General features: G+C 36.7%; 1 protein-coding gene across 1 annotated transcript; it reads left to right on the plus strand.

Annotated features, from left to right (window-relative positions):
* The first annotated feature begins 82 nt into the window (after nucleotides 1–82).
* LOC121388410 lies at nucleotides 83–4,889 on the plus strand. Its single transcript, XM_041519719.1, has 2 exons — nucleotides 83–181; nucleotides 1,740–4,889. The coding sequence occupies exon 2, from the start codon at nucleotides 1,808–1,810 to the stop codon at nucleotides 2,402–2,404; it is 597 nt and encodes a 198-aa protein (XP_041375653.1). The 5' UTR covers nucleotides 83–181; nucleotides 1,740–1,807; the 3' UTR covers nucleotides 2,405–4,889.
* Nucleotides 4,890–12,689: the final 7,800 nt, after the last annotated feature.

Genomic DNA, 12,689 nt, shown 5'->3' on the forward strand with positions numbered 1-12,689 from the left:
CTTTTCAAATAATATTACGACAAACACACCTCGATCATAGACTGATAATTGGTGCACAAATACTTTTTGCATGTGTTTGTCATCCACACAGCGGTAGTTTTCAGTAAATCAATAGTCTACAACAAATCACTTCCTGGTTATGTCAAACTCGTCAAAAGCTTCATAAAGAATTCGATATGAGGTAAAATAATCCCTGACGCCCATAGAGGCTTGTTTACTCTTCACCCAATTTCTCATCTTTTTTTTTTAACTTAAGCCTTATCCAAATACTTGTCACTTCCATATTTAGCTTGTGTGTCCTCGACTATTATGAATCATAGTCACTTCGTACCCAAGTCATATCGCACCATCCATTTCGTACCATGCTACCTGGTCATTTCGTACCTTGGTCATTTCGTACCATTGCAAAAAGTCATTTCGTACCCAAGTCATTTCGTACCCTAGTCATTTCGTACCATTGTGAAAAGTCATTTCGTACCCTAGTCATTTAATTCCAGTATATAGAAAACGAACTGACTATAGCATAAAAGCAGTGGGTTTTGTTTTAAAACTTTATTTTGACAGTTTGAAAACCAGAACACGTTATTGTGCAGCATATCGTTATTGATACCCATAATACCTATCAACTGTTATTTCCATTTTACCTGACAAGAGCCGTATATGGTATTTACTACTCACTGCCAACTTCGATTTTGTGTGAAATGGCTCCAGATAATTAGTCAAAAACAACAAAACAATATAATGGACCAACAAAATATTATTTATTTATTAGGTCTTCTTTTCAAACTTGCTTATTTGCATCTTATTTGTTTAAGAAATAAACAATAACAGCCATTAAAACATTAACTACCTTACTGATTGCCAAATTAGCCAATTGCTAATGTTTATACAAGGTGGCAATAATTTTTAGTCTTTTGCTGATAAAATATCCCTTAAATTAACCACAAATTTGTAATTTAATGTTATTTTGTAAAAGACATTACCAGGGTGATTGTTATAAATTGTTATACCATGGTACGATATGACTTTCAGTTATGGTACGAAATAACCAAGGTACGAAATGACTTTTTGCAATGGTACGAAATGACCATGGTACGAAATGACCAAGGTACGAAATGACTTTTTGCAATGGTACGAAATGACCAAGGTACGAAATGACCAGGGTACGAAACAACCAAATTAGGTACGAACTGACTATGGTACGAAATGACCATGGTACGAAGTGACTAGCAACCACTATTATTACTATAGTCGTTCCCACAGGGAACACCTTTTTTCCTATGGAATTTACTACAAGTACAAGTTATTTATTTCTGAGCCGATTGTTTTCTAAATTGCACATCAAAATAGTATTTTTGTGTTATTTCCAAAATACTTTTACTGTTTTTTGTTACGTTAAACCAAACTGAAATTATTTACAAAAAAACATCTGTATAAGAGGATGGGGCGAGGCCCTTTTCTATTATCTATATACATACAATATACATGTATGGCGACTTGTATTACATAGCTGTAGCCTATATTTAAACAGTCAAGTTTACTCATAACGAGTCGTAGAGGCCACTTGAGCTATCTGTTTGTGAATTATTAAAATGAAAATTATCCCTGTGATTTCACTTAATCTTGACCACAGCCAGATGGCAACTACTTCTGTTTGTTTAGGTGCCAAATAGCAAAATTAGGAGCCATTTTTATAATTAAATAAATATTTTAATACTCATTTCATATACTTGTTTCAGGCGGTTAAAGTTCAGCTGATGATCTGTTGTGTGATAATCTCAGTGTGTGGGACGACGAAATCATCAAGATGAATGGTCTGTCCTTGTGGAGCAGACTAATGTCACAATTTCGCAAATGGCGTAGTCCCACCATGACTGTACCACAGACACCAGATGTGCCTTCACCGGTCTTCACTTCTAGATCTAGATCTTCGCTTTCATCATTCTATCCATTTGGCCATCACAGTGCATTTAACATAGAGTATCGGCCCAAGAGTCTTCCAGACTATGACTACAGCGCCATTCTGTGTGGAGGAGTGGGACCGGAGAATTATTCCCAGGACTGTTGGCTTGAGGAGCATCTACATCGATTCTCCAGTCTCTCTGGCGACAGAACAAACATGACTGACGGTATGGAGGAATCGCCTGATACCAGTGGGGTGGATGAAAACGTTCCCGACTTCTCGGTTGACTCGTTCATAAACTCTGATGCGAATAGCCTCCAGTGGATATATCTGTATCAGTACGGGCTGACGGATGACACGCCAGGTGTCGAATCTCCTCCTCCTTACTGGGACGGGCCACCACCTTCGTACGAAGAAGCGACGAGATCACGAGGTGTCGAACGGGAATTTTCGTGGTGTAGTTTAACTCAAGTGGATCATGCTTCGGACTGGATGTGGTGACTCAGGCAGTTTTGTTTTCAAGGCTCACCCTGTCCATTGCCAGATTAGCCATTAATTTTATATAAAGTATAGCTGGGCAGTTCCATAGTATTTGGTCCATGGGTGTGGAAATTTCAAAATAACCTATTAAACTAAGTTTGTATTATAGCTTAAAGTTAACACCCTTAAGCCTATAAAAAATATATATATATTGCCAATTTACTTATGTTTTATGGGTTTTAATAACTGTTTTACTTGGGGAAAAAAACTTTTAGAATTTTTGGCGAATACAAATTTGCCACTTTTGAATAATGTTTGAGGACCTACTCTTAATATGTGAAAAATGGCTTAAAAACCCCCATTCCAGTGTGGGCCCTGTTTTTGTTGTTTCCAAAACTCAAAGTATCTACTGTACTATAAATCTGGGTTCTTGTTTGTAATATTTTAAAATGCAAACTCAAGACTTTTAAAAGCACAAGAAAGAAAGACATTTTTTGTTTAGCAACACCTCAGAACATTTTTAAAGTAAAACAATTTTGTGTCTGATATATGATATTTGGCTCAAATTAGTGGCCAGCAAAAAAAAAGGGTGGGGGTGGGGGGGCTGCCCATTTTTTAAAATTTCTTAATGCTTTAAAATATATTTTACATGTCCTCATTTTTTATATATCATCCCACACCCAGTGCTGTCTTATTGTCATATCAGCAGGACATATTTCCAATAGGCACAGCAGCACATACCATCGTGACCTTTGGCTTTCATGGCACCACGACTGGTATATCAAAGGCAGTGTGGTATGTGTTATTGTGTCTGCGGGATGGTGTATATAAAAGATCCCTTGCTATTAATGGCAAAATGTAGCAGGTTTCCTCTCTAAGACTATACAGTAAAGTACACTTATAACGAACATGCTTTAAATGAATATTACAGCATAGAATGAACTGATTTGAAAGTCCCGTTTTATCTCCCTATACATTAACAACCAACTTATGCAAATGTGTACAACGAACCACTGCTATAACAAACTATCATGGTCCCTTCTCGTTCATTACAAGAGTACGTTACTGTATGTCGTAATTACTAAATGTTTGACATCCAATAGCCAGTGATTAATAAATCAATGTGCTCTAGTGGTGTTGTTAAACAAAACAAACTAACTTTTTTGGCTTTGATGTACCAGTCATGGACACTGGTTGGGATGGGGAATTACTGGGAACACCACCACACCACCACCCTCCCCCACCCCACCCACACACACACACACACACACACACACACACACACACACCCACCCGATGGGTCCACTGTGGATGACTGGTCCAATGACCCATCCCACTTCAGGTGATTTTTCCAGTCCTGTAGATCCAGTTTTACCCGTCTCACCCAATGCCCATAACTGGTATGTTGAAGCCAAGCTGTGGTATGTGTTGTCCTGTTTGTGGGAAAAGGCACTGACAAGATTCCTACTTGGGCATAGTAAAAAAAATTGTTTAGTTTCGGTTACCCGACCGTCCCTAGATTTTTGGTGCCGACCCTAAACATTTTTTTAACCTTTTCCACCCCTTTTTTTTTTCCACCTGTTTTATTTAATAATCCATTAATATCAATCCTAATTTTCGTTGACTCTAAAAACAACAACTGCTGAGAGATGCCACGAGATCTGTCAGTCCAAGATCTCGTTACCAGAAGACCCGGAACACTACTCCAGTCACCCATGTCAAAAATAAAAATGCATTTGATATCCTTATGGAAAGCCGAAGTCAAAGAAAAATCTTGAAAAAAAAAAATTCTTTACCTACCTACCCTATTTGTTTTTGGCATGTAACAGGAACCAAACAATTTTTTTTACTTGGCCTTAGGTAAGATTATGGAACCAAAATTTTGTTTCCCATGTTTATTATATCGAGTACGACTATTCAGTGAAAATAATATATATATATATATAATTATTTTTTTAAAAACAAATTTCCGATGGGTTCCCATCATCACAAGACACAGAACCGAAAAAGTGTTTTCCATGAATATTGAAATCCTATGGCCTGCTTTAAAAACTTTTAGAATCTAGACTCAACTGTAACTGTCTGAGGCTTTAACGTCATGACAACGCCATACAAACTGTATGCATGTGACGTCATTAGAGGTTTGGGTTTAGATCCTAAAGTTTTAGAAGCACAGGCTCAGGTTTCTCCTCTCACATTCAAGAACAAGTGTTACAATAACCATCTGATAGACACCACATAACCATAAGTATAAAATGGCTCAAGTGTCATTAAACACATACTCTAAGTGTATAGGCTCCCATTTTTGTAGGGGGGGGCAGTCTGGCATTTTTCCCGAATTAATTTTTTTCTCTCCTGAATCTGCATATACAGCATTTATTCATGTTAGCATTACTACCAAACAATAATGTTTTTGCATTTACCATAGTTTGACACCCAATAGCCGATGTATTTTTCGTGCTGGGGTGTCATTAAACATTCATTCATTCATTCATTTACTACCAAACAGCTATTTAGGGTTGCAAATGAATCACTATGCACTTTTACATGGATTACAACTCATTCTGGGGGTAGAATGATGGAAATACATGGTAAAAAGGTCTCAGGTTAGCACATTTTGTCCAAATATTTGTATAATTTTTGCCCGAATCTTTTGCTCCAGCACTAGAGTGGCAGTTGCCTCTCTTACCCCCCTGCCATGTACGCTATTGATTAAACAGATGTTCCTTTGTCTTTTGTTTCCTTTCTAGATAAATGTGGTCAAATGTCTTTTGCATTAAGCATAATATTAATAAACATTACCTTACCATATTTCAAAAAACCCTATATATACATTGTACATTTTGTTTTGTTTTGTTAGCTCGAGTGTTCTGTTTGTATGTACATGTACCTGTGGAACAGGCCTAGAGTACCCTTAGTGTTATAAACTGTTAATTTTGAAGTTTCAGACAACTAAAGGTTCATATTAAGTATGGTGCCTAAAAGTTAAAATACACAGTTTCTTAAATCTTATGCCATAGACTTTAAATTTTATTATTTTGGAGTTCACTCATGACATTAAAGTCATCAATTTCAGACTGGCACAAACACCAAAAAAAGAAACCTGACACTCCTATCTGAAACCCAAAAAGGGGGCATTATCAGATAGATGTTGGGTTATGAGTAACTTCGAAAAGGATCAAATTAAAGATCTATAGTATGAGAGTTGGGAAAATGTGTGTATGTAGGACACAGTACTTGGCGACCATTTGGTTGTCCAAAAAAATTCACAATCTGTTACATTGAGTACCATCTAGCCCTGATCCAACATGTAAGACACTCAAATGAACTGTGTTTTTGTAATTGTATGTATGCTATATTATATGGTGTCGGTAGTCGCTATAAAATATCAATTAAACAAGACGTTTTGCATTAGTGCATTTTAAAATTATTGTCATAATAATTTAAGCTTGGGTTTTATTCAGGTCTTTTGATGTTTTTGGGAGTTAGAAGTCTCCCCCTCCCCCTATCCATTCTGGGAAGATATTGACTTTAACCACGTTTTCATCATTCAGATATACACTATGAACAGCTCACAGATGCTTTCCATGAAAGGGGTGGCAGGGTATTCTGCCATAAAGACATTTTTGGGTATGACTCTATGAAAAACAAAATAATGAATCCAATGGAATAGAGAGACTAGAACCACCCCTGATTTATCCTCGTGCAGTTTTGTTGAATGTCGCTCAGATTTACCAAGATAACACCGATCTAGATAATGATAATGAGATTTGACTATACATGTGTGTGTTTGTGCATGTATGTGAACCGATATTAACATGGAAATTGTGATACTTGTTTATTTTCTATTTTTATATGTGTAGTGCATCACTATGTATACAAATATAACACAATATAGTTAGTGCTACACAACATGACATGACATAATAATATATATTTAGAAACGTAACAAGTGTGGATATATATACATACATGTATACTAAAAATGTACAAAATATATATATAATATACATATCATACTATGTACATGCAATTTGTGATATTGTTTTGAAATAAATTTGTATATTGTTATATACTCGTATTATCTTTGTTGTAATACTTTTGTTATTTGGGTGGGTTTTTTAATTATTATTATTATTATTTTACTGTACATGACATATACATGTATGATAAATAGTGCTAAAATTAAGGCATTTCTGTTATCTTTTGTATAAAGAATGCATAGTCAAACCTGATCAAGTGGCAACCTGTATATAATGGCCATTACTCTCTTAAGTGGCCATTTTTATTCCTCCCAAACAATGCAGCAACCGGTAGCCTATAACATGGTCAGTAATTACCTAAAATCTATCCTATACTGCTAAAATTAAATCTTGTCTTTTATTTAATGACACCACTAAAGCACATTGATTTATTAATCATCGGCTATTGGATGTTAAACATTTGGTAATTCTGACATCTAGTTTTAGTGAGAAAACTTGCTAAATGTTTCCATTAGTAGCAAGGGATAGGATATATGCACCATCCTACAGACAGGATAGCACATACCACTGCCTTTGGTATACCAATCATGGTGCATGGCTAGAGTGAAAAATAGCCCAATGGGCCAACCAACTGGGATCGATCCCAGACTGACTGTGCATCAAGTGAGTGCTTTACCACTGGATTAGTCCAGCCACCTACACTGCTAAAATACTTATGTTAAGGGGACACAGTATTTTATTGTGGTTATCAGCAGATTATTTTACACAACAGTGACAAGATACCAGAATTAAGCAATCTTCAGAAACTCATCTTTTCCCTTCCTCTCTTCTTCTTTCTTCACTTCCTTTCTCCACTTTCTTTCTTTATTCTTCATCTTCTTTCTGATCCCCAGAATGATCCTCTTTTTTTCCCCCTCTTTTTATTTTTTTATTTTTTTTATTATTGTTTATTTATTTATTATTATTATTTTTATTTTTTATTTTTTTTGGTGTGTGTGTGTTTGACTTTGATTTATCTATATATTTTCAAAGAAGTCTTTGATATTACACAAAAACAAGTTAATTATATACTCTTCAAAAAAAGTAGGGGAACTCTAATAAGAATTTACAATTGCCAAAATTGTAAGGTATATTAGCTGTGGGGAAGGGTTATATGATAATAGTGAATTAATTGGGCAAACGTTACAACCGGTAGTTCAGTAGGTTTTATGACCACCCAAGATCTTGAAGGACGAAATTTGAAAGTTGAAGTTTTTTTTATCATTAAATCGCAAATTTAAACAATAAAATGACTAAAAACAAAACAATAACAACTATGATCAACATAATGAAAAAGATTGACAGAAATAATGTTCCACAGTGATTAATGGACCTTCCTGGAAATTGTCAAAATCGAGAACGACACCCCACGCAGTGTACGGGGCAACTGCGTGATGCATGTGCAAACTATGGAATGTGTTTCGGTGTGTTAATAAACAGACCTGAACGTTTTTTACTAGCATGTCTGTGGTCAAAACGTTCGGTCTAATAGTTGATATTAGCATTAATATTTCAGGTTCCCCTACATTTTTGAAGAGTATATTTCATATGGTACAAACAATTGTAAATATATATATATATTTAATTGTATACAGCATACAATTGTACATTAATGATTCGAGGCCTCCAACCGTGACATTCATTCCAGCCAGTGCTCCATAACTGGTGTAACAAAGGCCGTGGTATGTACTATCCTGTCTGTGGGATGGAGCATATAAAAGATCCCTTGCTGCTAATCTAAAACGAGTAGCCCATGAAGTGGCGGCAGCGGGTTTCCTCTCTCAATACCTGTGTGGTCCTTAACCATATGTCTGACGCCATATAACCGTAAATAAAATGTGTTGAGTGCGTCGTTAAATAAAACATTTCCTTCCTTCCGACCGTGACATTGTTCTTCTCACATTCTTATTTTATGGGTACTAGTATAGCATCCTTTCAGACAGGTATTTATACTGCAGCATGCACCTAATTGTTCTCGAGTATGTTACATGTAAGTATAATACATACACCTTTATTTACTCACAATTGTATAAATACACTGAAAGACACAAATAACGCAATGGGTATTCCACTGAATAATTTGCTACAGAAATATCAAATCATATATACTGTTAAAAATAAGTAGGGATTATATCATTTCAAATATCAATAATTATAGAATGAAATGAGATATAAAACTCAAAATAAGTGCACGATGTGTGTTAATGTTCCCACTCAAAGAGCATGAAAAAACAAACCCGCGCCGATTGTTTTAATCGCCAAGCACGTGACGTGACGTCGCATGTGCAAAGTGTGTGATTTGAAATTTAACACTTAGTTTGTTTGTACGAGGACCGCTCTCTAGTCCGAATGTTGAATGGTCCAAAGGTACAAATGTCCGAAGGTTCAGTAGTCCGAAGGTTCATTGATCCGAAACACTGTACTTCGTGAACATAGGCTAATGTTTTACTACGTCTAATATGTGTATGGTATAAATAGGGCGTTATATGTTAACATGTATTTTACCCTAATATGTGTATGGTATAAATAGGGCGTTATATGTCAACATGTATTTTACCCTTTATAATTTGGATAATGGAAATGACATTCTGTTCACATCATGCCAAAAGACCACACATGCATACTAGTATATAGCTTTGAAACATGAAATATACTTTGATTTTTCTTCGGTAGTCTCTCAAGTCTTGGCCACCCTTATTAGTTTTTGCAATAAAGACATTTATAAAATGGTAGTACATGGAATTATTTGGATATAGTATTTTGTGGGGAGCAGCAACGTTTGGATGTTTTAGCGGAGGCAGCACTACGCAAGGAAAATCCACCAAACACTCGAAGGGAAAAGTGGCGCACAGTCTTACAATAATTCACAATTTAAAAAAGATTTATTATGTTGATATTTTTGCATTTTCCACTCAGTTTTGTTAGATTAGGCATACATTTGGCGTCAGCTTTTAGAAAGATATTCCATATTCTTGAAATTCCAAGCACCGAATATTCCAGTACCTTTTAGGAGCTGATGCTTTCTAGAATGTTTTGGTACTTTCAAGAATCTTCCAATGGCTGCTATGTTTTAGTTCTTTCTAGAATGTTCCAGTAATTTCTAGAATGTTCCAATTCTGTCTAAAAAAATGTTCCAGTGCTTTATAGAATGTTCTAGTGCTGCCACCAGATGGTGTATAAATAAAGTTTGTTTTGTTTAACGACACCACTGAAACACATTGATTAATTAATCATCGGCTATTGGATTTCAAACATTTGGTAATTCTGACTCGTAGTCATCAGAAGAAACCCGCTACATTTTTCCTAATTCAGCAAGGGATCTTTTATATGCACTTTCCCACAGACAAAAGCACATACCACGGCCTTTGTCCATTTGTGGTGCACTGGTTGGAACAAGAAAAAGACCCAATCAACTGAATGGAACCACCGAGGTGGTTCGATCCTGCGACGCAAGCACCTCAAGCGAGCACTCAACCAACTGAGCTAAATCCCGCCCCCAGATAGTGTATAATTCAACTTAGTATTTTTCAGGTGCGCAATCGCGAAGCTGCTTACATTCGGGCGATTAATTTTGTTACGTTTGTAGATTGTAATTTGGCCCAAGGCAGGTAAATCATGGAAGTAAAGTATTTACGAAATTTGCACAAGCTTATGAATTACACTTTGGCATGAAGATTGGGGATCAAGACAAATCATGGGTTCCACACGTAATTTGTGGTACATGTCGATCGAATTTGGAGGGATGGATGCGAGGTGACCGCGCCTCAATGCCCTTTGCCATATGCCGAATATGGAGAGAACTACAGAACCGTGTGAATGACTGCTACTTCTGTATGGTGGACATTTCAAGATTCAAGAAAACGAACAATCAACATGATATCACATATCCAGATATTCCATCATCTATTGCTCCAGTTCCACACTCTGAAGAACTATCTGTCCCGAGACCACCTGCTAAAGATTTGGAGAGTGAAGGTGAAAATTGCCCCCACTGCATATCAAACTTGGGCTTGTCAAACAGTTTGTGAAAGCGCTGAACAAAGAAGGCGACACTTTCAAATATATTTCCAACATGTTTCCACATCTGTCAAAAGCAAAAATCGAAGGTGGTATTTTCCTTAAAGGAACGAAACGCTTGAATGTCGTTTAGAGAAGTGGTTGAAAATTTCCTTGGGAATAACAAAAGTGGGAATTACGAAAAGTTAATAGAAAAGTTGATAAAGACATGAAAAAGCTTGGATACCGAATGTCTTTGAAATTCATTTCCTCCATTCTCACCTAAATTTCTTGTGAAAATATGGGTGACATCAGTTAAGAACATGGCGAAAGATTTCACCAAGATATATCAACTATGGAAAAAAATATCAAGTGAAATGGGACTGCAACATGATGGGTGACTATCTGTGGGGGTTAGTACCTGATGACTCATCATGTCATCGACGAAAAGTACGAAAAACTGTTCATTTGTGATTTGTAATCTTTGAAAATGCAGAATATCTATGTAATATTTGTGTTAATAAATGCCATTAAAAAATCCATCAATATAGTGTTCTGTATATGTCTTTGGAGCGAAATATATCATAAATTCGTAAAATATTTCATAAAAATAATGAAAATGAGATTCTGTGACTAAAACTAACACTCTAGAAGAAGTAGTGACATTTTTGTAATCAGTACACTTTAACTAAACATAATCAACATAAAAATTGACATAACTAAGAACTTTGAAAATTTCTGTTAATGGGCGGCGTACGTTGGAAGACTGTTGGACAGCAGTTACCTATGTTGTTCAAGGATATATTTGAAGCTTGTGGTGAAGTTTTTGGGCTAAACACATTAACTGTTGAACTGTGTGGATTGTGCCGGATGTTTTGTGTGTTGTAGTCCTTGTTAAAGCTGCTATATCCTGCTTACCATATTATAACATCGATTACGAAATCAAAATGCAGGCATAACTGCACTTTTACGTCTTGCGAATTGAGTAGTAGGTTTTTGACGATGTCCGTTGATAGCAATGACGGACGAGTGTAATAAAGGTGCAGTTGTGCTTTTATTTTGCATTAATATTCGACATTATAACATGGAAACCGGATATAGGAGCTTTAACTGTTGGATTTCAATAAAGTAATTTCAATTAAAAAATAACATTTCTTTTTTGTCAACTCATGTATTATATCACTGGCCTATCCAGGTGTGGCCTGTATTATACTACTGGCCTATCCAGGTGTGGCTTATGTTTTCAAATATCCACTCTTAAAACGGAAATTATTTTTGTTATATTATTTACATACATGTAATTATATATTAATAGCATCACCAAGCGTTTAAATCCTGACCACTGTAGAATGTTCTTGTATTAACATAGAAAACTACATGAATGATCGTTACATACCATTTAGCTTCCGAGTTGCTTCAAACCGTACCTAAGGAGCAAATATTGACATTGCCTGGGGAGGGGAAGGGGGGGGGGGGGGTATGTTATCCACAAGCACACATCTTTTTTTCCCCCAACTACATTGTTTATGTTTATCTGTCACGCTATTTACATGGGGCCGAGTCTTAGTTTATTGATACAGTGTTCGTCTGATGCACGATCGATCCCCGTCGGTGCGCTATTTTTCATTCCTGCCAGTGTTCCACAACTGATATAACAAAGGTATGTAATAACATGTCTGTTGGATGGTGCAGTAGCCCATGAAGTGGCGGCAGCGGATTACCTGTCTCAATACTATGTGATCCTTAACCATATTTCCGACGCCATATAACCGTAAATAAAATGTTTCCTTCCTTGACTATTGAGTCTCAAAAACAATGTGGTTGACCCTCCATGACATTGGTCCCCCATCAATATAAAATCCTGTCTACGCCAATGGGAGAGAAGCAGCTTCCACATCAACAGCGTGGAATCCCGCACCGGTGCACTGAGTACCATGCTGACGATGGAGCACGACGGCGTATACCAGCAGGCATACGTGGGGGAAAGCTCCACACACCGTCAGACCCACGACATGCTGCGCAGGGTGTTCGCGCAGCACTACGGGGACATCGTCAGCAGGTACCAGAGGGAGATGCATCACCTCCCCAACTTTGACAGTGACGCCTGAACACCGCACCAGCCCTTAAGGCTAACCTGGTTCGTATAGGTCGGTACGTTTAGGCTTAAATTTTAAAAATCCGACACCCTTTAAATTTTTGGCCGAACCGTCTAAATTTGCGTTCAATCACCAGCAATATTTCGGACATAACGCAACAAATGACTTTTTGGCTTAATTCTCCTTCTGAGA

Source organism: Gigantopelta aegis, chromosome 14 (assembly GCF_016097555.1).
Source record: "Gigantopelta aegis isolate Gae_Host chromosome 14, Gae_host_genome, whole genome shotgun sequence".
Classification (NCBI taxonomy): domain Eukaryota; kingdom Metazoa; phylum Mollusca; class Gastropoda; order Neomphalida; family Peltospiridae; genus Gigantopelta; species Gigantopelta aegis.